The sequence below is a fragment of the Cornus florida genome, unplaced genomic scaffold, assembly GCF_030987335.1.
Source record: "Cornus florida cultivar Cherokee Brave unplaced genomic scaffold, ASM3098733v1 CherokeeBrave_3.0.0_Hap2_Chr01, whole genome shotgun sequence".
NCBI lineage: Eukaryota > Viridiplantae > Streptophyta > Magnoliopsida > Cornales > Cornaceae > Cornus > Cornus florida.
Window position 1 is genome coordinate 1,249,898 of NW_026775571.1, and position 27,732 is coordinate 1,277,629.

A 27,732-nucleotide genomic window follows, 5' to 3' on the forward strand; every position below is an offset into this window, starting at 1 on the left:
GGCTACACATTTGAACCGGCGAGAACAGGAGCCCTTTCCATTGGAGCCGATTTTCGTCCAGGGAAGGTTATCCGTAATTACTCTTATTCTTGAAATAATGTTAATGTTTATTTGGTTAAGTTAAATGTAAATTTTAAAATAATTTTGTTTTAGTTGATTTTCGTCCAGGGAAGGTTATCCGTAATTACTCTTATTGTTGAAATAATGTTAATGTTTATTTGGTTAAGTTAAATGTAAATTTTAAAATAATTTTGTTTTAGTTTATTCTTAAATATGAATTGTTTAAATTTTGAGTGAAAAATTAAAAAAGAATTTCTTACTTCTGAACTATTTTGGGCGAAGAAGAGGAAGAAGGCCCCAAAACCGGTCCACCCAAAACCACCCGTGGGCCGTTGACATCTGTATATTTAGTAACCTCGTACCCGTAGCAACCTTTCGGACTAACAACTGAGAAGATAGGTTAGTTTAGTGATAGCGATCAAGATGGGGTGGAGGATAGAGAAACGGCCATTTTTGGTGTTCGTCCTGATAATGATTCTTCACTGTGTGGCCATTCTGTTCTTCACCAGTGGCTTTCTCCTCACTCGCACGGAGCTTCCACACTACAGCAATTCCTCCGATGTCTTAAACTCTCCTTGTATTCCCCCTACCAATTCCAACTCTTGGACCAAACCCGCCATTGATCGCCTCATCATCATCGTTCTTGATGCTCTCAGGTATTCTTTTTCTTTCTCTCTCTATATAGATATATAGATATATACATACTGCGTCTCTTACTAGCTATTTTTATTTATTTATTTATTTTTTCTCAGGTTTGATTTCGTTGCTCCCAGTACTTTCTTCGAAGGTAAGCATTTACTTCGATAATCTACCCAAAATGATTGTTTTTTTTTCCCTTTTGTTTATCTCATTTTCATTAAATTTTTTCGTTTCCTGTTTTTTTTTTTACTTTTTATTTTAATCATATGGTAGGAGTTGTGAATTTGCTGACAGTACTTGATCATCTCTTTAAGAAAAATTAACATCACTGTTTCAATTTAGTGTTAGAATCATTAATGAACGATGAGGACTTTATTTTTGTTTAGTAGACTAGATATGTCCCACACGAGATGATATAAACTATTTGAGTCTAGTAGCTTAGCGTTTTTCCAAGAAAAAAAGAAGGATGGAACCTTTGTGTTCAAAACATATAGTGGCAAACATTGTTCTCTTGTTGCTTATGAATAATTGCTTGTCTGGGATTTTGACTGATAACAGAGAAAAAACCATGGATGGACAAATTACGGGTGTTACATAAATTGGCATCTCAAGAAGGATCATCAGCAAGGATTTTCAAAGCCATTGCTGATCCACCTACTACTAGTTTGCAACGTTTGAAGGTAAAATATTGTTGTCCTCCTCTTGCTTCCATGGATGAATGTACTTGGATATTATCAGTGTAAATTATTTTATTAACCTTCCAATTTAAGCAACATTTAGTTGTTCTTCATTGGAAAAAAAAAATATTTTGTTGTTTCTTGAGCTTTGAAATTCACAAAATACTGTAGTTTGTATTGTTGATGTTTCATGTTTAGTGATGGAGCCAGAAAATTAGTTGAGAGGGGGCGGGTAAGATAAAAAAAAAAAATTCGAACTCTCAGAATAAACAAAAATTTTAACTTAACATATATTTCCATCTAAAATCGCTCATGCTTCCATTTCAATTAAATTTTTATCAGTAAATAAGCCAATTTCAATTATTATCAAACTAACACAAAGCAATTCAAATTTAAAAAATTCTAACCAGAACCATGTATGCTCATAAAATTTGTAGTTTAGAGAGAAAAATAGAAATTGTAAACTAACAAGTATAATATAATTAGTTTGTGGCAAGATTTTGACCTTGGACAATCTGAGAAGGAGAAGACAGATCACAGTTAACTGGGGTTGCCTGTGTAAAAATGATGGAGAGTCCGTGGATCACCTTCTTCTGCATTGCCCCATGGCTCAGAATTGCCGGAGTCTTATTTTTGGTTTGTTCGGCGTCCATTGTGTTATGCCTCGGTCCCCAAGGGATTTGATTGAGGTCTGGAGAGGCTATTGTGTGGGGGCCCACACCCGTGATTTTTGGAGGGCGACACCCTTTTGTGTTTGGTGGTGCATTTGGTAGAAACGGAACAAAATATCTTTTGATGGGGAGGAATCTTCCATTAGGCACTGAAATTAATTTTTTTTCAGTAAATAAGCCAATTTCAATTATTATCAAACTAACACAAAGCAATTAAAAGTAAAAAAATTCTAACAAGAACCATGTATACTTATAAAATTTGTTATTTTGAGAGAAAAATTAGAAATTGTAAACTAACAAGTATAATATTGCAAGATTTTGACCTTGGACAATCTGAGAAAGAGAAGACAGATTTGGCGTTGCCCGTGTAAAAATGATGGAGAGTCCGTGGATCAGAATTGCTGGAGTCTTATTTTTGGTTTGTTCGGCATCCATTGGGTTATGCCTCGGTCCCCAAGGGATTTGATTGGAGTTTGGAGAGGCTATTGTGTGGGGGCCCACACCCGTGATTTTTGGAGGGCGACACCCCTCTGTGTTTGGTGGTGCATTTGGAAGGGACATAACAAAATATCTTTTGATGGGGAGGAATCTTCCATTGGGGCACTGAAATTTACCATTGTTAGTTCTTTTTTAGCTGGGTGATGGGGAGAAATTGTATATCATTAGATGAGATTGTGGATTTTCTGGGGTTTTTGGGTCCCTAGGACCCCATCTTTGGCGTCAGCCCTTGTATAGCTTTCGGGATGCATTCCCCTTTTGAACGCTTTCTAATATACCTTTATTTATAAAAAAAAACAAGTATAATATGATTAATCTTAGATTTTTTTGGTAGACCAAGATGATAATTAAAGACAAATCTTAGAAAATTTTTGGTCAACCCACATTCAAGAAGCCCAGTATATTGTGAAGTTTAAAGAGAGAGAGAGGGAATGACTGTTGCAGGTTCTGGGACATTTATAAGGGGTTTCGTTAAAATTTTAGTGATATAAATATATATGTGTGTGTGTAATTTTGACAGAATTTTGGGAATATAGTTTATAGTAAATAAAAATTCAGTGGGGGTGGCGGGATCCTTAATGGCTCTGTACCTGTTCATGTTGAGGGTTGGAAACTCATCATGCTAATTCAGAATTTGAAATTTGTTAACCATTTCTGTAAACCAAAACTTATTTATCCATTACAAGTTCCCGTATTCATGTCATATAATGATTTGGGGCTAGCTTTCTTGACTATGTCAAGAACTTTATAAATTTTGAAGAGAAATTCAATTCAGTCCATGGGTGATCTCAGTCCTTCACCTGTATTCTATTTCTACATTCGATGAACAAATTTGGTCTTCTATGCCCATTTGGGATTTCAGAGCTCTCACTTTCATTTCATTTATAAACAAGTAGATGGAGATGCACGAGTAAAACACTAGAAATGTGCTCTAAAGAGTGCAGTTTAAAGCTCTTTTTCATTATTACGTTTCTTCGTGTCAGAATGTAGATCTCTTACTCTCATACTGTGTTGAATCATTGATTTGAATTCCTGAAAGCATTAATTTGGGTTTCTCTGTTTGGTGTGCTTTCTTAAATTTCTCAGTTGGGAGGAATTAATAGTTGTGCCAGATTTATATGCATTTTTTATGGGTTTCATTTACTTGTAATGTGTTTGTTGTCATAAAGCTTTATATCTAGTTAGAGTAATCTAGCAGCATTAGGTCCAAAAAGTTCATTTTTTTTTTCTATTCTTTTCTTACAAAAATAGTCTTATATTGGTTATGATGGTATGCAAAGCTAGATTTCAACTACATGAGGTTTTTTTTTTTAAATTTTATTTATTTATTTATTTTTTTAAATATATATATTTTTTATTTATTTAACTTTTGGGAGGGTCTTGGTGCCCTTATTATTTTCTCAGGGCTTGACAACTGGTGGACTTCCAACTTTTATTGATGTAGGGAATAGCTTTGGCGCTTCAGCAATTGTTGAAGACAACTTGTTATATCAGGTCCCATTAGATATTTGTTCTTGCTGTTGGTCTTATTAGTATTGCGAGTTCTGTTTATAAGACAGTTATTATGTTTCAAAATTTAGATGTATATGTCACTTCTTGTACTTGTACACGTCTAATATATAATACCATTTACAGTTGGCTCAGAATGGAAAGCGAGTAGTAATGATGGGGGATGATACCTGGTTGCAGTTGTTTCCTCACCATTTTAATGGGTCTTATCCCTTTCCCTCCTTTAATGTTAAAGATCTTCATACGGTATTCCTTGATTATAATAATTTCTTGTTTCTGCATATATTAAACATTGACCTCATTTGCCTCAAACTGTTAGGTGCTTAAATTATATAATTTCTCACACATTGTTTTCCCTGGGGCTGAATCTTTGTTACATTTTGGCTGCCAGGTGGACGACGGGTGTACCAAACACTTGCTTCCATCCTTGTATGAAGAAGATTGGGATGTCCTCATAGCACATTTTCTTGGTGTGGTATGCTTTCGAATTGTATTTCTTTTATAAGTATTTCTTAAGCTGTTAGATGTTTTCTCCAAATATTGGATGTCAGAACACACACACACACAATATATATTTTAGCTCGGCATGTGCCAACCTGTGATAATACTGTGTTTGTTTTTATCATTTTGTCTCTCTGGAGACTAAACCAAAATGCTATGGAGAATAACCAGGATTATGCGGAATGTGATATGTTCTTTCTTCAGAAATACTTATTTAGGCAAAATAAGAATTAGTTCGAACCACTAATATATATATATATATATATTGTTACGACAAACGCAGCAAACCAAGCAACAATTAACAATTACGAAACGCGACAGAAAAATAATCACACCACACAAAGAACACAAAGATTTGTATTGGCAAAGCCTACATCCATGGTGGAGATTTGGCGAAAGACTTCACTATGTGTAAAATTGGAGATTACAAGTTTCAGCCCCACTCTCAATTCCGTACGAATTTCAGTGTCTCTTACACCACCCACTCCAAACCCTAAACGCCCTTATATATTGGGCTACAAGAGAGTACTAATTAGGGTCCATGACTCATGAGAAAAAATGGGTCAAACATTTTCCTCGGGGCCAAGCCCCTGAACCCTCAGAGCTTTGGTGGGCTTGGGCCCACACAAAGCTCAACAAATGGGCCGCCAGGTTGCGACCCGGCACCAAATTCAGGCCACAACATCACATATATAAATATATATATATATATATATTGATATAAATTGTAAATGCAATGCACGTTTCAGCTGATTGTAAGCCTCCTGTCAAGTAAATGCTACTCCATCAAAGTTATTGATAAAATGTTCATATCTCTATGTGATAAGATCAAAATTGAGTTGTGTACTTTCTCTATGAAATGTGGTCGATCAGTAACATTTTATTTTTATTACATCACCACAATGCTTTTTCTTACACTGTTTTGATTAATATTGATGGTTAGTTCTTTTTCCTGACAACTTGTATCAATTTGATTGAGGTTATGAATATGTTTTCTTTTCTTTCAGCATTTATTGTTGAATGCTGGATCAACAAAACATAAAGAGTAGTAATCATGATAATTTGTTTGGTCCAGGATCATGCTGGGCATATATTTGGTGTTGATTCCACTCCGATGGTGGAAAAGTTGGAGCAGTACAATGGAGTTTTAGAGGTAACCTTATTGAACTTAGTATTTAACACTTTTGGTCAGTGTCGAAAACTTGTTAACTATCAGGTAAGGAATGGAAAGCAAGGAAACTGCTCAGAAATGGATTTCTTTCATTTCTAAGGATTTTCCTTCCTTTCTGCCATTCTTTATGAGAACCAAGCACAGAATAAATCTTTTCTTCAGTTTGCATTTTGGTTCCAGTATTCTCATTTGGTTGGTACACTGTTTCTTTACATTAAACTTGTCCAAACTTCAAATATAGATTATCTGAAAGAGTAATAATACAAATGACATCAAGGTTCCAACCAACTAGTATCGTGACTTATTCCGAGTCTTTGGAATATCTTTTGGAACTTATGTGGGCCCTACACAAATACATTCAAAAGCTCTCAATCAGTCACAATACTCAGTCAGGGTTATTATGTCATAAAAAATATCATTTTCCTATCTGAAAATATAATTTTTTGGTTATTACACTTGTTTATTTGTTGCATGACGATTATATCTTGGGTTATTGGGAATAAATATTATCTCATATTTTTTGCCCATGGTGGGGTTACCTCGCCAAGCTTGTTGACTTGGAAGATTGGTTTTTAGTTTTTTATGTTTTTGCCATTCTTGTCCCCTCATAGCTATAAACTGACCACTGTTTTACTTCAGAAAGTTATTGAAGCGCTGGGGAGTCAGTCTGGAGCTGGTGGCTTGAATGAGAACACTTTACTTCTCGTAATGGGAGATCATGGGCAAACTATAAATGGTGATCATGGTGGAGGGAATGCTGAAGAGGTTTAATATTAATTCTGTTTTCTTAGAAACTTAATATGTTAATCAAATCCCGTTGCAAGCTGAAAGAAGAGTATCACGCAGGTTGAAACATCTATTTTTGCAATGAGTTTGAAGAAACCTCCATCTTCTGTACCGGAGGAACTTAATACTTCATCTTGTCGACTAGATTTGGTATTACCTCTCTCTTCTGTTGAATCCTTGCATTCTTGTTAATGATTAAAATGAACTTGAGAGCAAGTGGGGGAAGGAGGGAGGGCGGGAGCACAGGTGTGTGACCTCAGTCAAATGAATTGCTCTGTCACTCACTTTCATATTACTTAATATAAATCATATTGATACCTGTAGCTTTCAGGAAAAAAAATTAATGAAAAAATCAATTATTCATTTTATTATTATTTGTTTCGAAATTAATTCACAATACAAGTTGTTTTGTAACACTACTGACATCGACCAAATTTGTTCCTAGGTTAGGAACATGAGGAACATTTGTTAAATGCAAGTTTTGCAAGTTTTCTGTACTTTTTAATGTAAATTGTACTGATTCCCATTCTTTACATTTTTTCGCACCTTATATACTTTTTGTGTACTTATTTTTTTCCTTCTCAAATACAAAATACTTAAGTTGGATGGAGTTTATTCCTGACATAGGATCTAACTAACTCAGCAAAGGAGTTCAGCCCATCTCCACCAAATAAAACTCTGTATTAGGATCGAACTTCAAAATGACCAATTCTTTCATGATTCCATCTCACAAGAATATGCTCTATCCTGCTGCACAGGGGAGCTATAGACACTTTTAAAAATGCATCCTTCGACTCCACCTCCCATCTTTTAGAGTTATGGTAAAGAGAGACTCCCACTCTCTGCTGGTCTCTTGGATTTTGACATGGTATGAAACCATAACCACTTGAGAAACTAAGGTTGATGACGAGTATTGCGCAAGGCCATGATTTGAACCACGCGCGCGCGAGGGGGTTGGGGTGGGTGGGTGGGATAGCTTTTAATTGATTAATAATTAACAAATCAAATAATGTTTTGAATTTAAACAACTTATAACATAAATTTTAAATTAACTAAAGGACAGATATACAAATTCATCGATTATGTTTTTAGTTATTTAATTTTATAAAGGTAAGGCATTCTTCTTTGTGTAGATGATCTCTGGTGTTTATTGCTATATGGATAATGATGATCAACACTCACTATATACACCCACCATCCCATAAGCAATGATGTGTGTGTGAAAAAAAGTAAGGATCACTCAATATGCTCTAGATTTGCTCAGATATAGTTGTTTACAGCTTAGAAGTGATTAGCATAAGATTTCTGAACATATATGTTCTATATGTAGAGTCATAACAGGTTTGGATTACAAGTGTTGAATTTAATTTGGAAACGTAAATTCTTAGGTTTGGATGACCGAGTCTGGTGTTGATCCATCAACACATTTCCAATGGCTTTTGATCGATCAAGTGTCCTGTCCTTACAGAAGTAGGATTTTCAACAAGGAAAGCTCCAAAAACAAATTTAACAAAAAAAGATTTTAATGGATGTAGCATGTTAATTTGTGAAAACCGGAAAAATGCTCATGAATACGAGCCCTTGTTTATTGAGAGTTGCATTATCTTTTTGTCCTTTGATTAGCTTTAAATTCTGATTTTGCTCTTGGGATTGAGGTTACACAAATAACATAACTGACTTTTGAAAACACTAATCAAAAGTTAAAGTAGAAGTACAGATTCCATGTTTTGAAAGGAATTAGCCAACCTAAGTCCTATTGACTTTGATGCAATCTCAAATAGACTTGGTAACCAACTTCCAATGGTTCATTCCCACATCTCATGTTATGCCAGAATTGAATTTATTGGCATCATGATAACAAACCCTATGCATTTGGAGAATTCTTTTCAGCTTTTACTAATGTCTTTCCATAATCATCTCTATTTGTGCATGTAACCTGATTAAAGGTCCACCCTATTCCATCTCTGAATTTGTCCTCTATAACTTTCCTCCACATTATTTTAGCTTCCCACTGCATATCACCACAACTATTTGTGTAGGTTGGCTTTATCAAACTGACTCAATGTTCATATTTCGAGCTCCCTGCAATGCAAAAGAGAGAACATAGTGTTCTAAGCCATCATATGATAAATTAATTCCTTCCCCATTTCCCCTCTGCCATCGAGGACGTAATGGTGAGAATAGACGTGGAATACATGGACAACTTTTTAAAATTGATAATACTATCTCTTCCATCCTACTATTCTCCTCAGACCTTTCTACCATTGAGTATGACATCGAGGTTGCCTTGAATGCTTCCTCAAGAGGCAGGGAGATTATTGACTTTGTAGCCCAAGCTCACAGTGGACCACATGGATTCACTACCTCCGCAATTAAGATAGTTTCTCTTTGTCAAATTGATCCGCGACCCTAAACTGGTCCAAAGCACATTAGGATGCATTGCAAGTATCTAAATTGAAATTTTGAACTCCGAACTAGATAAAAATATCATCAACAAAGAGAAGGTGCGGACTGATAGATATACCCTCTCATATTACCAATCTAACCTCCTTATTTCTTGATTATCCTGATCAGCACCTTGATTACCAAAAAAATTGGAAAGGAGAAGGTGGATATCCTTGTCTAAGCCCTCTTGAGCTTACAAAGAATTTTACCTAAATGTCATTAACCGTAGCATAAAAGTGGTCAATTGAGACATATTTTCTAATCAGCTCCTTCAATTAGCTCCAAATACCTATTAACTGATCATATCTCTCTTGTTGTCCAACTTACAAATGAGTCACAAGAACTTCATCTAAAATCTGGCAACCCACAAATGCATTTTGTGAATTAGGAATCAACTTTCTTTAGTCAAAATGCCGAAGTCTTGGCAAGAACCTTGTGAACACTGCCCTGCCCACCTGACTGATAGGCCTAAGATTCCATAGATATGAGTTCTCACTCCTTTTTTTTTGGAATCAAAGCGATGAATGATGCATTTAGGTTTACTTATAAAAATAAAATGATGCATTTAGGTTCCACTCGAAGGACCTAAACTCAAAGAATTGGAGGAACACTGACATAAGATCATCCTGGACAATACTCCAATAGTGATGAAAAAGAGATATGATGGCTCAGGGGCCTTATTTTTGTTGCAAATATCAACACTTCCACTACCGCTTAGTGAATGGTCTTGCCAACTCTCTTGAATCTCCCTGTCTATAGAAATCAACTCAAGCTCCTCAATCTACAGTCTTCTATCATGATATTGTTTGTCTAATTTTACTGGACATAATTTCCCATGGAAGTGTATTTGGCGCTCTAAAGCTCCTCTTAGAGTCACCTTCTTTGTTTGGACTGCTACCTGGGGAAAAATTCTAACATTGGATAATTTGCGCAAGAGAAGTAATACCATTGTTAACTGGTGTTGTCTCTGTAAAACTGATGGCGAGTCCGTGGACCATATTCTTATGCATTGTCCTGTTGCGTCTGATTGCTGGAATCTCATATTCAGTATTTTTGGCGTTCAGTGGGTAATGCCTAAGCATTCTTTTCAATTAATTAACGCTTGAAGAAGATGCCCTATTACTGGTCATGCTCGTGATTTTTGGAGGGTTGCCCCACACTCTGTTTGGTGGTGTATTTGGAGAGAGAGAAATAACAGAAATTTTGAAGGAAAGGAATCGTCTTTAGCAAACCTAAAGTCTCATATTCTTCGCTTTCTTTTCTGTTATGTAAGAGGCAGCGCATGCTCCTCGATTGATGATTTTATTGATCTCTTGGACTCTGTTGGTCCGTAGGTTTGATTTCTGCTATTTCGTTTTTGTGTATTAGGGACGCATTCCCTTTTTGAACGTTTTTCTAATATATTTTTTACGTATAAAAAAAAAAAATAGTTTTCTTTAATGATGATTGTAATTGTTACTATTATATTTTTGTTGATATTTTATATCAGGATGGAAGAAAGGTGTGCATTAGCTCCATCCAACAGGTAGAATGGTCATTCCTTTCTGGATAGTAGATACGGTGAATTTATCTCTTATCAATTGCATTTAATCAAGTCAATGTTTGCAGCTTGATTTTGCTGTAACTGTCTCAGCACTGCTTGGTGTTCCCTTTCCTTTTGGAAGGTGCAGTGTAAGCATCCTGTCAATATTAACTTCTTGTATCATATTTCTTATCATTGCAAGGTCAATTATTTTATGATGGTGTGTCATATGTTCTGATATTATTGTATCAGTTCCCTCTATATGATATGCGTTTATACCTGAAAAAAAAATCTTTTATACTCCCTGTAGAGTTGGTTTCTAGTATACAAGTATTATAATATGTTCTGATATATTTTTTTTTTATATCAGTTCGATTTATATGATATGCTTTTATACTCCCTGGATTGATTCTTACTGTGAGGGTGAGTCATAGAATTAGTATAAACATTTCTGTTCCAACTAGATGCTTTATGTGTAAGAAGGTTGCTTTTTGGTGGATTTTATATTTACTCCCCAAGTTATGTGGGATCTTTTTGCTTTTCTTTTTTTTCACTTGATCTCAGGGCCTAGTTGGTGATGCCTGAAACGGTACGTGTTATGTAGGATTGCCCTTTAACTTGTATTTCAGCCATGTGTTCATGCTGAAATGAGAGAAATATGACTGCGGAAAACTTTGAAATTATATATCTTGGGAAGCTTTTTCTACAGAGAACTTTGAAGATTTAGGAGTTAGTATTCCTCTTTTTTTTTTTTTTTTGGAGAGATTTTGGAGTTTGGCTTGGTTGCATACAGGCAGACAACCCATGTTTACAATTGTTATGCCTTTTCCTTTATTTTATTAGGAAACTCTTATACATAGAAAGTAAAAGATGATGTGATAACATTTTTCTGTGTTTCCAGCTATAGACTCACTGTTATTAAAGGCCCAAGGTGCACCAAGGCGCTAGAGGTCCTTTGGAGCCGAGGGGCGAGGCGCGCGCCCGAGTGAAGTGAGGCGCACAATTGAAAATTTAAACTACCATAATAACATTCATATCTCATAAGTCATAACAGTATTCTAAAAATTAATATCAAATATAAAAAAGTAAATCTATCAACTATACAAGCATCCAACAACTATAAAACAAAGCACAAATTTGTTTTCTTGAAAGGCAAAGCAAAATGTGTTTTCTTGAATGGCAAAACAAAGCACAAAAAGAAATAAATATGTAAAAAAAAAAAAAAAAAATTTGTTAACTAGAAAAAAAAGAAAAGAAAAACAGAGCCAAAAAAATTTAAAGAAAAAACAGAGCCAAAAAAAAAAAGACACGAGGGAGAAGAGAACTAGACGAAGAGAGAGATGTAAACAAAGATAAGAAGAGAGGAGAGATCTAGAGAGAAGAGAGGAGAGATCTAGAGAGAGAACTGACGTGTCTTCGTCGTTCATCTTTGTAGCTAGGGCTTCGTCTTCGTCTCACAATCTCATTCTATCGCTGTTCGATTAACACTTTGACTCTTGGGCTTTCTTATTTTTTTATTTTTTTGAACAAAAGTTCCTTCTATCGTATGCATGGGCTTTCTTTTTTGTTTATTAAGTTTATTAAGTTGCCAAAAGTACCCTTTTTGGCTTAAGAAATAGAACAATCGTATTTTTTAAAACAAATATAGGTGCACCTCACAAACAGGACGAGGTACAACTGAGGCGCGTGCCTAGTAAAACATTAGTGAGCCTGGGATGACAACAGGTGCTAAACTTGAGCCTCGAGCCTAGGTGCACCTTTAACAACACTGTATAGACTTGAAAAATCTTATAGCGAAATGTGATGAAGTTAAATGTCACAGATTTCTGTTGATATCATTAAACATGGAAAGTTGCATTCCACCAAGATATTGTTTAAACATGGAAAGTTGCATTCCATTGTCGATGACGCTCTTTACCGAACCTCCACAACCACTTCCCCAATAAGGCTCTATTAAAAGGGACCAACTTCCGAATGCCTAAACCTCTAAACTTCAAAGGTTTGCAAACCTGCACCCAATTAACAAGATGATACTTAAACTCCTCTCCTTTTCCACCCAAAGAAAGTCTCTTTGAATTTTTTCAATCCATTCAGCAATAGAGCATGGGATTTGAAACAAAGATAAGAAATATGTGGGAAGGGACGAGAGGGTGCTCTTAATAAGAGTGACCTTCCCCCCTTTCGAAAGATACTGTTTTTTCCATCCCGCCAATCTTTTTTCATACCTGTTAATCACCGGATCCCAAGTCTCCACTCTCCTGGAGGAGACTTCCAAAGGTAATCCCAAATAAGGGAGTGGAAAATCACCCACTCCACACCCAAGAACTGCAGCTAAGGAGGAAATATCAGAAACATCCCCCACTGGGACAAGCACACTCTTTCCAACATTAATCTTAAGACCAGACACCGCTTGGAAGCATGTAAGAATGCACCTCAAATATCTGAGGACTTCTGTCTTGCTGAAGTTATGTTTATGTCTTTGTTCATTGCTTTTTTACTTAAATGCTTGACAATGACTGAGATTCACCCTTGTACTTCTTGTAATACAATAATACTCTACTAGGGTTAAAGTAGGTGTGTCAGATGTAGTCCTCTTATAGTCTTGTTAAGTTCTAGCCACATTCCTTGTTAATATGCATTGTCCCAGATTTCCTTAGTTGTTTTCTAAAACGAGACTAGCAATTTCCTCACAAAACCCCATACCCCCCTTTGGAGTTCAATTGTTCAATTCTCTTATATCCCTCAACTTTCTATCTTTCCTGACAAAAGTTAGTGAACTCCTCTAGGTCCTATCTTCTCAAATTAGACTTGAGTAATTCAAGCTTTATGGCCAACACAAAGGTCAGAGTGCCTTCCATTCTATATCCCTGCCACCATTTCTTCACTCCGTTAACAAAACCTGTTTCTTTCTATTAAAGATTTAATGGAGGAATCAGTGGAGGAAAATCTTTCAATAATTGATGCAGTTTCCTATTATTGAAGATTTGGTGTTACTAGAGGAATCAATGGAGAAAAATCCTCCTTTCCTATTTTCTAATTCTTTCCATTCTCATAATTTCTTTTCCTATATAAAGGTGCCTCCACCATTGTATTGTATATGAATTAAGAGAGTATTATGAAAGTGATGTAGCCCTTTGGGCTCTTTGTGCCGTGAATGTAAGCCCTAGTGGCTGAACCACGTAATATCTGTGTGTTCTACTTGTTTTATTTATCTCTTCGCTTCCGTTTTATGCTTTACAACATGGTATCAGAGCCTAATTTCTCTTCCTAGGCTCGGACCCCTATTTTGGGGTATTCCCTTAGCATCTGAAATGTTGCTAAGGGTTTCTCGATGCTATTTGTGACTTGTTTGGGCTGCTGGTGTGTTCGGTAGCATTGTCCTCGCCTTTGCTGTGTCTCCGTCAGATAATTTGCTTACGTAGTTGACTGTTATCATCTTGATAACAGTCCTTATAGCAATACCTCTTCTGTTATCTTCCCAAGCTACCTTGGCACACTAAGATTGCAAGCCAGACCCCTTCTGAAATCCGAATGAAGTTTCTCAGAATCTGATTACTAAAGTTTTGAATCTTTTTAGGGAGGATACAAACGGAAGACAAAAAGACCTGAATGGAAAAATGAATGAGTTGATTAAATGGATTCCACCAGCATACGAGAGCCACTCGGTAGTCCATTAGTTTTCCTGGAAGTGATTCTGTCAACTAGCACGTCATTAATTGGATTCTACTAGCATGTGCCTTTTTCTTTAATTAGTACATGGGATTTAAATATAAAAAAAGTATCGATTTGATTTCCGTTTTCTTAAAAGTATGCTTCATTATCTTTTAATTTAGAATTTTTACATAGATTTGGGATTACTGAGTTGACAATTACTTTCCTACCATTCTGCTGTGCCTCTATGCTTTTCTTTGACCTGAAATATTACTTATTCTGAAATAGCACTTACGGGTTTGATTTCTTTTCAGCATTGGGCGCATTCATCCTGAACTGTATGCTTTGGTTGCTGGTACATGGAATCTGGAAAGCTCCTATGTGGGTAATTGCCAAAATCAATTAAATCTGGAAGAATGGATGCAAAATTATGTCAATGTACTCTGCGTCAATTCTTGGCAGGTATCTTTGCGGTGATCTTTTATTATTTTGGAGTTTCATTTAGCCATCATTTTGTCATTGACCTTCATGCAGTTGAGTTAGACTCCAGACTATTGATATAGAAAACAATGAATCGATAATAAACTAATCAAGGTGCCTTATACTACTAGGTTCGACAATGCTACTTTAGTAGCTTATGCTTTACAGGTAAATTAAAATTTTTCTTGGGAAGTTTTTTTTTTCCCCCCTTTCTTTTTTAATATTATTTCTTTCAAAAGATTCCAGACTACTCTCCTATTTCAAAGCCTTTGGATTTCATCAACCAAAGGAATCCTGAGTATTTTCTTCCACCTCTCCTCTCCAATCCTTGAACAAACTTGCAAGTTGGGTTTGGAGAAGCATTTTCTTGTAATTGTAGTATAGGGATTTTCACCACAGGTAAAAATATCTCGTAACTTGGTTTTGTGCAATTAATTGTTGGCTTCTGTGTTGGTGCTGGTAGGCCATGTGTAAAAAAATAAATTATTGCATTATGAGTTTCTCTAATTTAGTTGGCTGTGATTTCCTCAGTGCATATGGATATCATTTAGGTTTTACTTTTGGATAGTAAGCTAAAAGATATTTAAAACTACATAATTCTAAGATGTGCTTATGTCAAAGAATCATTATTTTATTGTTGTTGTCTGCTTCAAGGTAAATATTGCTTTGGATGGTCTTGCTCAATGCAATATAAGGTGGTTGGTGATTTTTCTCCTGTTAAGTAAAGTTTTGGACATTCTTGCATAACAAACTAAGGGGTGACAATTCAATAGATCAATCATTACTGTTGTAAGTCTCGTATTTAACGTCTTGCTATAACCATCCTCAACATTCTCTGAATTCTCATCTTCATGTTCTCCGTCAGAAGTGCTTATTAGCGGCCTTAGATCTTCAAATGATATGTTTGAAAAATTCATTGCATAGCGCTTTACTGTGCAGAAATTACAAAATACCACTTCATCAAAGAACTCCTTCATAATCAAAGCAATTATCTCTAATCAATCAAGTCTTGTCCCAAGCTCTCGGGTTCAGCATTCAATCATTTTTTTCTGTGTTTCATTCTTTTTTTTTTTGTTTTCTTTTCTTGTTTTTTTTTTTTTCGGTTACGCTAAAATTGCATGTCTGAGATAGAGATTAGAACTTTACTGAATAAATTGAATTTTGGTGTCAATTTCCAAATCAAGTGCTTTCTATGATTTTGATTTTATTGGTAAGCATGGAGGATCCCTTTCACTTTTTCTTGAGAATGACTTGGTAATGCAGAATTGTACATGGTATGTTTTCTATTGGAATTCATTTTTAGCGAATAAAAATGATTGACACAGACAATTCTCGCTCATAAATGAATTTACATTAGTTGTTTAACTGAACGGTAAATGAAAGATACATATGATGGTTATGCTGATTTTGTTTGGTTTTCCTAGTAACTGGCAAATGGACACGTGATGTATGAGTGATCACATCTTAAAAATCTTAGTAGCATTCATTGGCATGTCTGCAATGGGGGAAAAAAAGATAGTGACTCCCGTATGATGAGTTTCTTTTTATAGGCATACGTACCATAATTGATCATGATTTGGTTATAACATTCCTATGGTTTCAATTTAATTCTTTGGACAGTGAAACAAATTTTGTGCATGCTTCATTACTTTATGCAAATTGAGTAATTTGATTTCTTGTTGATTTGTTCCTTTGTAAGAAACTCCTAGAACAATGTTTTTAATTGAATAGGGCCAACCTATTTCCAATGTATTGAGAAGGCAATCAAAAGGGCGTTCAATGCACTAAATTCAAATAAAATTATCAACTAAAAATGCCAATAGATAGCCTTTCATTTTTAGTTACAGAATCGAAAATAATTTTGTCCATAGTGCCAATCTATTTCCAGTATATTTGGATGGCAATATCAAAAAAGAGAAGGCAAGAATCAATGATGTTGGGTGAAAAGTTCAGAAGGGCTTAATTCAAATAAAATTATTATTTTTTTAACAAGTAAGATTTTATTGAGAAACCTTCAAAAGGGGAACGCATCCCTCAAAAGCTACACAAGGCAAAATAGAGCCCCTAAACTCTCAAGAGTCCAAAAAATCAACTACCTCATCCATAAATTTACAAATTTCCCCTAGAACCCAACAAAAAAGGGCTAATAATGGAGAATTTCAGCACCCCAATAGGTGTCTAACGAGAACACAAAAGCTCTGATACCAATTGACGCGGAACACAAAAAGCTGTGATGCCAATTGATGTAGAACTGCTAGGCTAGATTTGATACAATTTTAGAACTAGAGTGAAAGATATGGGGAGTGGAAGATGAGATCAGAATAGAAGAAAAGGGGGAGAAACAGATGACAGGGATGAGGAAATAGAGTGAACAGATATGCTAGACTGACAGGGGTAAAGAACAACAAGAATAGGGAAAGAAGAATAGATGGAAGACCTCTGAGACTCACTAGTCTCAATATACTCTCAGTATAATCTCAATCCAAAACTATTATTCAAAACTGATTATCTTTGTTACATATATGCCTATATATAGGTATCAAAAGCTTCCTTAATAATTAAGGAAACACAAAATATCTAAGACACCTTAATAACTAAGAAAACATAGAATATTTCAGTCAAATACACAAAAAATAATCCCTGCAAGAACATTGAATGCAGCCTTTATCTGCACACATCGACTCCAGCTTGCACAACATTGAATCCAGATTGCATTCAGCCTTATCTTGACTGCAACCTTTGTAGAACATTGAATCCAGTCTTCTCATGAGCTGAATACAGCCTGTAAGATGGCCACCTTGGTCTAGCGTAGGTGTGCAGGCCTATCTATGCTCTGCATAATCTCCCTGACCGAAGAGAGCTCTTCTCCGAAGAGTACAACTGGTGGTACTGTGTTGAATCATTTGATGCAGAACACAAAAGCTCTGATACCATTTGACGTTGAACACAAAAGCTCTGATACCAATTGATGCAGAACGGCTAGGCTAGCTTTGATACAATTTTAGAACTAGAGTGAAAGAAGGGGATGGGGAGTAGAAGATGAGATCAGACTAGAAGAAAAGGGGGAGAAACAGATGAAGGGGATGAGGAAATAGAGTGAACAAAATAGGCTAGACTGACTGAGGGAGTGAGGGGTAAAGAACAGCAAGAATAGGGAAAGAAGTAATGAGGGAAGACTTCTGAGACTCACTAGACTCAATGTACTCTCAGTATAATCTCAATCCAAAACTATTATTCAAAACTGATTATCTTTGTCACATATATGCCTATTTATAGGCATCAAGCTTCCTTAATAACTAAGGAAACACAAAATATCTGAGTCACCTTAATCACTGTCAAGTACACAAAAAAATATCCCTGCAAAAAAATTGAATGCAGCCTTTATCTGCAGACATAGATTCCAGCTTGCATTCAGCCTTATCTTGACTGCAACCTTTGTAGAACATTGAATCCAGCCTTCTCATGAGCTAAATAATGCCTGTAAGATGGTTACATAGGTCTAGCGTAGGTGTGTAGGCCGATATATGCTCTGCATCAGGGGCTCCTTTCCTTTAAGGGATCTCCTATTTCTTTCAAGCCATAAACACCACCAAATGCACAAAGGCCTTTTAGAAATCACGAGCCTGGGCCCCGCTATACAACCTCTCCAAGCCTCCCACTAAGCCCCGAAGAAACCTAACATGAAAACCCAACTATCCCATGCCACTTGGCAATGCAAAAGAAGGTGATCAACAGTTTCCTCATTTCTCAGGCACATGCTACAACAATTGACCACAACCTGTCTCCTCTTTAGATTATCCTGGGTCAAAATTTTCCGAACGTAGATGTCCAAGCAGAGAAAGCAACTTTGAGAGGGGCCTTAGAATGCCAAATAGCCCTATACGGGAATGAAACCCCTAGAGCATCCGTAAGACACCTATAGAGTGACTGAACCTCAAAGTGACCCTGGGAAGAGGGAACCCACACCATAGAATCAGGAACTTCGTCCACAATCTCCTGGCGATAGAGCAACTTCAAAAAAAGACCAATTGTTTATCCCATTATTTTGGACAAATGGAGAGACGACATGTGGCGAGTTCTAGTGAACTTGCTACACTGGATTATTGCCTAGTTATTTGGAAAAGAAGTTATATTATGGCATCATGAGACATTAAAGTTGACTTTACACCATGTAGGATAAATCGTTCAAGTATTGCCATGTAGACTCGTGCATAAGGTAAAAATCAAGAGAGAAATTGTCTACCAATAAGAAGGATGCATGTAGTGAGTTCCATAGAACTTGCCATATCTTGTTAAATCCTTTGAAAGATGACATTGATACTTGGCATGCACTATTATGTTGCAATTACGTTTTGGAAAGGATCCATTCAAATATTGCCATATGGCACCAGATTAAGATGAATCTGTGTGGAATGCAATTGCCACCTAGTAACTCCTAAAATATCGCGAGGTGGATTGACTGAGTCACAAAAGAAGGTGGTAATATGGTGCTATATTCTCTCCTACATTCTAGGGATGTTCCAACCATTCAACCATATCGTGGGACACCTGGCGTTATGGAAACATGCCAGGTGGAAATTCTAATTGCTGAAGATTGCTGGATTGAAGGAAGAAACGTGCACATGAACCAATATATGTATCAACTTTTGTGTATCTAAATGTAATACAGAATAACAGAAAAAGAAGAGTCCATGCACGTCGACGAAGGAAAAACAAAACGTGGGACACATGGAGTCCTATGGAAAGGCCAGGTGGAATGTTCTAATGCTAGTGGAAAGAAGAACGAAATTGAAAGTGCAGGACTTGCAATTAAAAGAGCTATGAACTACTTGCTGGAAAGTAGGAAAAGAAAGTGCTGGACTTAGATTAAACATTATGTAAATATATTGCTGGAATGTAAAGATACATAAAATGAAATTGATAAGCAAATATGCTGTGTTGTTGTGTGTGTTGAACAGGATTTGCATGCTAGGAATAAGTGCTCTATTTATAGAGTCTTCTTGCAGCAGTTTGAAGATGGCAGTCTCAGCAGCTTCCACTTGGCTCTCCTTCGGACTGCCAAGTGTCCCACGTCCTTGGCAGTTACCTTTGTTTTGCATCCATCTTCTTCCATCTTCTTGCTCCTCTTGAACTCTTCCCGACGTATTACTTCAGCCATGTTCCTTGAGATCTCCACAATTTCATTCTTCTTTCCACTAGCATTAGAACAGTCCTGAAGTCCTTTTTCAAGGCAAAAAGTACCCCTAGAAGTGGTCATTCCAAGCTTCCTTTCAATCGCCTGATCCCGACAACTTTCCATTGAAATGTTGTTTGGAGCTCCTCTTTGGAACGACAACAGTTCCTGGCACGCCCGCAACCCCTTCCACTCGCCTGGAAGGGACCTTAATTTTTTGTGAGCCAAACATCAATGGCATCCTCAACCTCCCAATCCTGAAATTGCCTTAGAAAACGCACATCCCAAGACGTTCTCCCACTATCAAGGTGATAGCAGTCAAATACCATGGCGCGTTTTCCGTGGCAATCTTGAAGAGTTTGGGAAAAGAGGGCAAAATAACGATCACCACACCAAATATCTTCCCCATTGCCATCCCTGACTTGAAATTTGATGTGTTAAGAAAATTCATCCCAACCCTTTCGGATCAATTTTCAAACCCCAGCAGACCTGGAAATCTCACCTCACGAGAACACCAACCACCTTTGTCATCTCCAAATATATTTGCAATCACCCTCCTTCATAGTCTGTGCCTCTCCACCACAAACCTCTATAACCACTTACCCCAGAAGGGCCTTATTGAAAGGCACCGGTCTTTTAATACCCAACCCACCCATTCGGATCGGACTACACACTTGCTCCCAGTTGACCATATGATACTTGAACTCCTCCCCTTACCTTCCCATAGAAAGTTCCGTTGCGACCTCTCAATCATCTCAACCACAAAAGAGGGAATCAGAAAGGAAAGAAGTAGGCTGCAAGCCCTCTCGCTTTGAAATGAGTTTAAGGCTCGACAAAGTGTTCTTCATTAAAGTGACCTTTCCACCCTTCGGAAGATACTGTTTCTTCCCGCTTGCCAACCTCTTCTCAAACCTCTCTGAGAGGGAATCCCTAGATAAGAAATGGGAAAAGAGCCAATGCAACAACCCAAAATGTTGGTTGGAGTTTCAGGTTCCTCCCCAACCGGAACGGCGGAACCAAAACGCTCTTTCCCATGTTCACCTTCAATCCAGAAACAACTTGAAAGTATTTCCGATCACAGAATACCAAAGTGTCACTGGTAAACATCAAATGATAAATCTCTTGCTGACTAGGAGCATCTCTCTCCCCACCCAAAAGCCTCGCAATAAACCCAGATCCACCGCCCTTTTTATCATTCTGCTCAGAGCCCCCATCACAATGAGAAATAGAAAAGGAGAAAGTGAATCTCCTTGCCTCAAACCCTTCGAACTACAAAAGAAACCCGTCGGAGCTCCATTCACGAGGACCAAGAATCTAACACTTAAGATACAAAACTCAATCCATCTCCTCCATCTCTCTTGAAAATCCATCCTCTCCAACAAATAAAGAAGGAAGCTCCAATTGACATGATTATAAGCCTTCTCAATCCTTTGGGCCCCACTGCACAATCTAGAATCCACGCACTCGTCCGCAATAAGGACTGAATCAAGAATTGGCAGCCTTCCACGAAAGTGTTGTGAGAATCCGAAATAACCCTATCCAAAACCTCTATCAATCTCGAAACAAGAACTTTAGCAATTAATTTATAGATGCATCCCACCAAACTAATAGGTCACATTAGACACACCCCCTTTTCTAGGGATACGGGCAATGAACGTGTTATTAAAACTTTCTCAAAATGACCATGGTGAAAGGTATGAAAAGTTCCCATCACCTCCCCCTTAAGTACCTTCTAGCTCTCCAAAAGGAATCTCATGGACAACTCGTCAAGTCCCGAGTATTTGTTCCCATTACAGCTCTTCAGTGCCTTTAACACTTCATTGAACAACTTCTGATAAAAAGAGGCAACTCCTTTATCTGCCTCCATGAAATCTCCTCCAACACAACAATCTCAGCAATCTGCGCTTGGCAATCCGCCCTCTTACAAATGCCACAATTTACCCACAAGGATAAAACTTAGAATGCCACTCACATCGTAACCCTCCCACCAAGAGTGAACCCTCTCAATGAAGCCCTCTCTACTCGAAGCCACATATTCTCAAATTTGAAGGGAGAGCTTCTTTTCCGTAGTCCACCACAGTCCAAGGCCAATGAAATATGATCCGAAGTTGGTCTAGCCAGTGCCGCTTGCACCACATTCGGAAATTTCTCCTCCTAATCTTCGGACAAAAGAAATCTATCCAAACGAGAGAGTATAGGAAACTCTTTTCCACTGTACCAAGTGAAGGTCGCTTCTTCCAACAAAAAGTCAATCAACTGAAAATCATCGATAAACTTAGAAAACTACTCCATAGCTGAGGTCCACCTGTCCCGGTCGACCTCTCACTAGGGGAGCAAATACTGTTGAAGTCTCTTCCAACACACCAAGGGAAGGGCCATCTTCTTTGGACAGAATCAAGCTCCTCCCACAACAATTGGCACACATCATCCTCAGTACATAAACACTCGAAAAAATCCAAGGGAAACCATCCTCCTCCCAGTGTTGTTAAAGGCGGGCCCAGGCTTGCGCCTGGCGCACCTAGGCTCGAGGCTCAGGTTTAGCGCCTGTTGTCATCCCAGGCTTACTGATGTTTAGGCGCGCCTCACTAATATTTGTTTAAAAAAATACGATTGTTCTATTTCTTGAGCCAAAAAGGGTTCTTTTGGCAACTTAATAAACAAAAAAGAAAGCCCATGCATACGATAGAAGGAACTTTTGTTCCAAAGAATAAAAAAATAAGAAAGCCCAAAAGTCAAAGTGTTAACCGAATATAGAATGAGATTGTGAGACGAAGACGAAACCCTAGTTGCAGAGATGAACGACGAAGACACGTCAGTTCTTTCTTTCTATTTTTTCGCTCTTCTCCTCTAGATCTCTCCTTTCTTTTTATCTTTTTTTACATCTCTCTCTTCGTCTGTTCTTTTCTCTCTCACGTCTTTTTTTTTTTTTGTTAACAAATTTTTTTAAACATGTTTATTTCTTTTTGTGCTTGTTTTGCCATTCAAAAAAACACATTTTGCTTTGCCTTTCAAGAAAAAAAATTTGTGCTTTGTTTTATGGTTGTTCGATGCTTGTATAGTTGATAGATTTACTTTTTTATATTTGAGATTAATTTTTAGAATATTGATATGACTTATGAGATATGAATGTTATTATGGTAGTTTAAATTTTCAATTGTGCGCCTCACTTCACTCACGCTCGAGCCTAGGCTCCAAAGGACCTCTAGCGCCTTGGTGCGTTAATAACACTGCCTCCTCCATAGAGAACTTGCAGAACATCGAGAATCTTTAGATCCACACATCAAGCTTTGAAACCCATCTTTTATCCCACATCACAAGCTTTGAAACTTATCTCCAAACTTGGTGACATTCCCTCTGCTACATAAGCTAGAGTCCTAGAGCACATGGACCTGTCAAAAGTATTCACTGTCTCTTCAGCCGAACAGTCCTTCGTCTCTGCCTTAGCCGCAGGCGACAGTCTCTGAGAATCAGCAAGCAAACCACCTTTTGCCAACTCCACAAAACTTTTCAACAACCGACAAGGAGGAGTAGAAGATGGAGCAGAAAGAAGGCTCCGAGAATTCGGAAAAGAGGACATACCAGAGTCGTTGATGTTTGCATTGGCCACTTTTGTTACTCCATCTTAGACTGTCTTCTGCTGGTTGCATGACAAAAGGTTCTCTGCGATTTCTGAGGATGATTCATTGACAAAGACTTGGTGAAGCTTTCGTTGTGTGATTTCTGAGGCTGAGCCGAAGACACAGATTTGTTGAGTCTCGTTTCGGCGTTGGAATCTGTCCTGATGGCCACTGTTAGGGCCAGACTGAAGTGGCCCAGAACGGTTGTTAAGGAAAGGCCCAGAAGAAATTCCTGTTTTTTTTTTTGATAAGTAAGTAAAATGTATAAAAAGCGCTCAAAAGGGGAGTGTGTCCCAAGGGAACTACAAAAGGCCAAAAAGACCTAAACTTTCAAGGAGTCCACAAAATCTACTATTTCCTCTAAATATCTATAATTTCTCCCCATAACCCAACAAAAAAGAGTAGATATAATAGAGAACTTAAGCATGGAGATAGGAGTCTCTTTTCCTTCAAAGGATCTCTTGTTTCTTTCGAGCCAAAGACACCACCAGACACACAATGGCGTCACCGTCCAAACATCCCGGACTTGGGTCCCCACTATGCGACCTCTTCAAGCCTCGATCAACCCTCTAGAAGACCTTGGTATAACCCTGAACACCAAACAAAAACAAACCAAACATCAAATCCCAGCACTCTGTAGCCATGGTGCAATGCAAGAGAAGGTGATCCACCGTCTCCTCAACTCTACGACACATGTAGCAACAATTGACCACAACCTGATTCCTTATCCTCAAATTATCCTGAGTCAAAATCTTCCCCAAAACAGATGTCCAAGCAAAGAAAGCCACCTGGGGGTCCGGATCACTAGCCTGGTCCTTACCCGAACCCGTAGTCACACAAGGGTAAAATAGTCATTTTACATCAAAAGGGATATAATGTGACTATAATTAAGTCAAATGAGGTGTATACAATCCATTCTAGTCACTCCATGACATTCTAAGAGGTTCTATGGGAGTCAGTCATGGTTTCCCATAAATACCCCCCCTTCTCGGTTTGGAAGATTTCCCGACACTACTATACTAAAATGGCTATAACTCTCCGTGTAGATGGAATCTGAGAATTATATACGTATCATTGGAAAGCTAACGAAAAATCCATCAATTTGGGCTCAACAATAACCCCATTTGGGTCAAAAATGAATAAGTTATGGCTGATGCAAGTTTGGGTCGCAAAATTGGCTATGCTTGAACAGAGGCTGCGACTAGTCGCCTAAAACCCAACATTCTGCCCAACAATTAAGATTAGGCCTAAAAACTGAATTTTTGACCCCCATTTGGCTTGGTCCCTACACTCGGACATAAATATGGCCATTATGACCATTATAACCCGGTCCCAACTCACGGAAAAGTGCAATTACATATTCAAAGCCATCAAAAACCATGCATTGAATCTAAATACATCATTTAAACATCATATCATTCCAAACAAAAATTATGCCATTAATACAATACAAACAAAATTGTCATCATCATCATTTACATGCCCAAATTCTCCCAAAATGGTCCAAAAGTTAATGGTTACATTGATAAGACCCTTAAGGCCAAGGTTAAAATGTTTTATAAAAAAATAAACGAACTATGGTCATCATACAAAAATGGTTGTTAGTACTACTAGCATTGATTTATGAAATCTACAAAAGATGATTCCGTCAACTTCAACTATACTTGTGGAGGTATGTCATCAACCATCTCTTTGTCGTGACCTGAAAAATGTTAAAGGAAGGGGTGAGCACGGAGGCTCAGTAGAAGATGCCTAAGGCGCCAACTTTGGACTCCCTTGAGTCACACATCACACATTCGGGATAAAAGAAAACCGGGATCATACTTGGGGATTTCATAGCATTTAGTTCACAAATCAATCTTAACAATATCATTTAGGCATTTCAATACAAATATGTATAAAATGCAATGCAATGCCCCATATTCTCCCAACCTTGGTCTTAACCGACCCCAACTTGGCTTCTACCGGTCCTAAACTTGGTCTCTACCGACTTTAAACTCACATTTTGAAAACCGTCCAAACATCCCGGACTTGGGTCCCCACTATGCGACCTCTCCAAGCCTCAATCAACCCTCTAGAGGACCTTGGTACCCACTGAACACCAAACAAACCAAGCATCAAATCCCAGCACTCCCTAGCCATGGTGCAATGCAAGAGAAGGTGATCCACCGTCTCCTCATCTCTACGACACATGTAGCAACAATTGACCACAACCTGATTCCTTATCCTCAAATTATCCTGAGTCAAAATCTTCCCGAAAACAGATGTCCAAGCAAAGAAAGCCACCTTTAAGGGGGCTTTAGAGCGCCAAACAGCCTTCCATGGGAATGAAAACCCGAATCCCTCCATGAAACATCTATTGAAGGACCGAACATCAAAGTGACCCTGAGAAGCAGGGACCCTCAACCATCCATCAGAATCTCCACTCATGATCTCCTGGAGATAAAGTAACTCCAAAAGACCAACGGCGCCCTCGATCTCCCAATCCTGAAAGTGCCTCGTGAAACGAACATCCCAAGATGATCTTCCGCTATCAAGACGATAACAGTCAACCACCATGGCCTACCTATCTGTGGCAATCCTGAAAAGCCAAGGGAAATAGAGAGCAAGCGAGTGATCACCACACCAAACGTCCTCTGAGATCCTCCTACTATCACTGAGCCGAAATTTGATGTGTTTCAAAAAAACATCCTATCCTTTCCGAATGAATTTCCAAACACCAACTCCCCCTGGAGTAAGCACCTCAAGGGAACTTCGACGTCCTCTCCCCTCCCCAAATCTACTCGCAATCACCCTCCTCCAAAGCCAATGTCTCTCCACCCCAAATCTCCAAAGCCACTTCCTGATGAGAGTCTTATTGAAAGGCACCTTGATACCCAAGCCTCTGACACGAATTGGACAACAAACCTTCTCCCAGCGAACCAGATGGAACTTGAACTCCTCCCCCAATCTCCCCTAAAGAAAATTCCGCTGCAGCCTCTCAGTCCTCTCAGTCACGGAATGAGGAATATGGAACAACGAAAGGAAGTAAGTAGGAAGACTTGAAAGTGTATTCTTCAATAAGGTGACCCTTCCTCCCTTAGAAAGATATTGTTTTTTCCATCCCGCCAACCTCCTCTCGAACCTCTCCACCACAAGGTCCCAGCTTCCCACCCCGAGGACGACCCAAGGGGTAAATAGGAGATAAGAAACGAACCAATGCTACACCCAAGAGCCCCTGCTAAAATCGCGATCTCCGGAACTTCTCCGATTGGCACCAAAACGCTCTTTCCCACGTTCACTTTCTGACCTGAGACAATTTGGAACCAAATCAGAATACTCTCAAATATCTCAACACATCCGCATCACAAAACACCAAAGTGTCGTCAGCAAACATCAAGTGAGAAATCTCCAACCCCACCATAAAGCCTCCCAGAAAACCCAAGTCCACAGCCCTCCTCAACAGTCTACTAAGGGCCTCCATCACAATAAGGAAAAGAAAAGGAGAGAGCGGATCCCCTTACCTCAAGCCCCTCGAATTGGGAAAAAATCCCGTCAGAGATCCATTCACAAGCACAAAGAAGCGAGGACTGAAAATGCAAAATTGAATCCACCACCTCCATCTCTCACCAAACCCCATCCTTTCCAACAGATAGATAAGAAAACTCCAACTCACATGATCATAAGCCTTCTCAATGTCCAATTTACAAAGGACACCAGGAACCCCACTACACAATCTGGAATCCACACATTCGCTAGCGATAAGGGCTAAATCCAAAATCTGACGACCTCCCACAAAGGCATTTTGAGAGTCTGAAATAACCCCATCCAAGACTCTCCTCAATCTAAAAGCAAGAACTCTGGCAATCAACTTGTAGATGCATCCCACTAGACTGATGGGTCGAAAATCCCGAACATCCATTGCCCCCCTTTCTTTGGAATAAGAGCAATAAAGGTAGCATTCAAACTTTTCTTAAAACAACCCTGAGCATGAAAAGAATAAAAAGTACCCATCACCTGCCCCCTAACCACCTCCCAGCTCTCCAAAAGGAATCTCATGGTCATGGAAAAGCAATCAGGTCCTGGGGAATTATCCCCATTACAACTCTTCAAAGTAGTCAAGACCTCCTCTTCTGAAAAGGCTCCTCCAAACTAGTGCACTCCTCAGCAGAAATAAAGTCAAAGTGAAGCCCCCCAGCGACGGGCTATAACTTGAGGTTTCTGTAAACAACATCTTATAGAAATCAACAATCCCCCTGCGCACCTCCTCCACCTTACACAACAACTCTCCTTCCACCCGAATCCTCCCAATATGATTGCCCCTTCTGTGGGCATTGGCAAGTCTATGAAAGA

At 38.2% G+C, this 27,732-nt stretch overlaps 1 protein-coding gene across 2 annotated transcripts in view; it reads left to right on the plus strand.

Moving 5' to 3' along the window:
* The first annotated feature begins 363 nt into the window (after positions 1 to 363).
* Positions 364 to 27,732, plus strand: part of LOC132277978 (GPI ethanolamine phosphate transferase 3) — a 36,597-nt gene continuing 9,228 nt past the window's right edge. The window contains exons 1-12 of one of the 2 annotated variants that reach the window (XM_059779838.1): positions 364 to 716; positions 813 to 847; positions 1,258 to 1,379; positions 3,950 to 4,039; positions 4,181 to 4,300; positions 4,446 to 4,529; positions 5,631 to 5,708; positions 6,366 to 6,491; positions 6,573 to 6,662; positions 10,447 to 10,482; positions 10,566 to 10,621; positions 14,445 to 14,592. In XM_059779838.1, coding sequence (XP_059635821.1) covers positions 484 to 716; positions 813 to 847; positions 1,258 to 1,379; positions 3,950 to 4,039; positions 4,181 to 4,300; positions 4,446 to 4,529; positions 5,631 to 5,708; positions 6,366 to 6,491; positions 6,573 to 6,662; positions 10,447 to 10,482; positions 10,566 to 10,621; positions 14,445 to 14,592 — 1,218 coding nt within the window. In that variant the 5' untranslated portion in view covers positions 364 to 483. Of the gene's footprint in view, positions 717 to 812; positions 848 to 1,257; positions 1,380 to 3,949; positions 4,040 to 4,180; positions 4,301 to 4,445; positions 4,530 to 5,630; positions 5,709 to 6,365; positions 6,492 to 6,572; positions 6,663 to 10,446; positions 10,483 to 10,565; positions 10,622 to 14,444; positions 14,593 to 27,732 lie in introns of those variants that run through there. The other variant, XM_059779895.1, reaches the window with a different exon arrangement.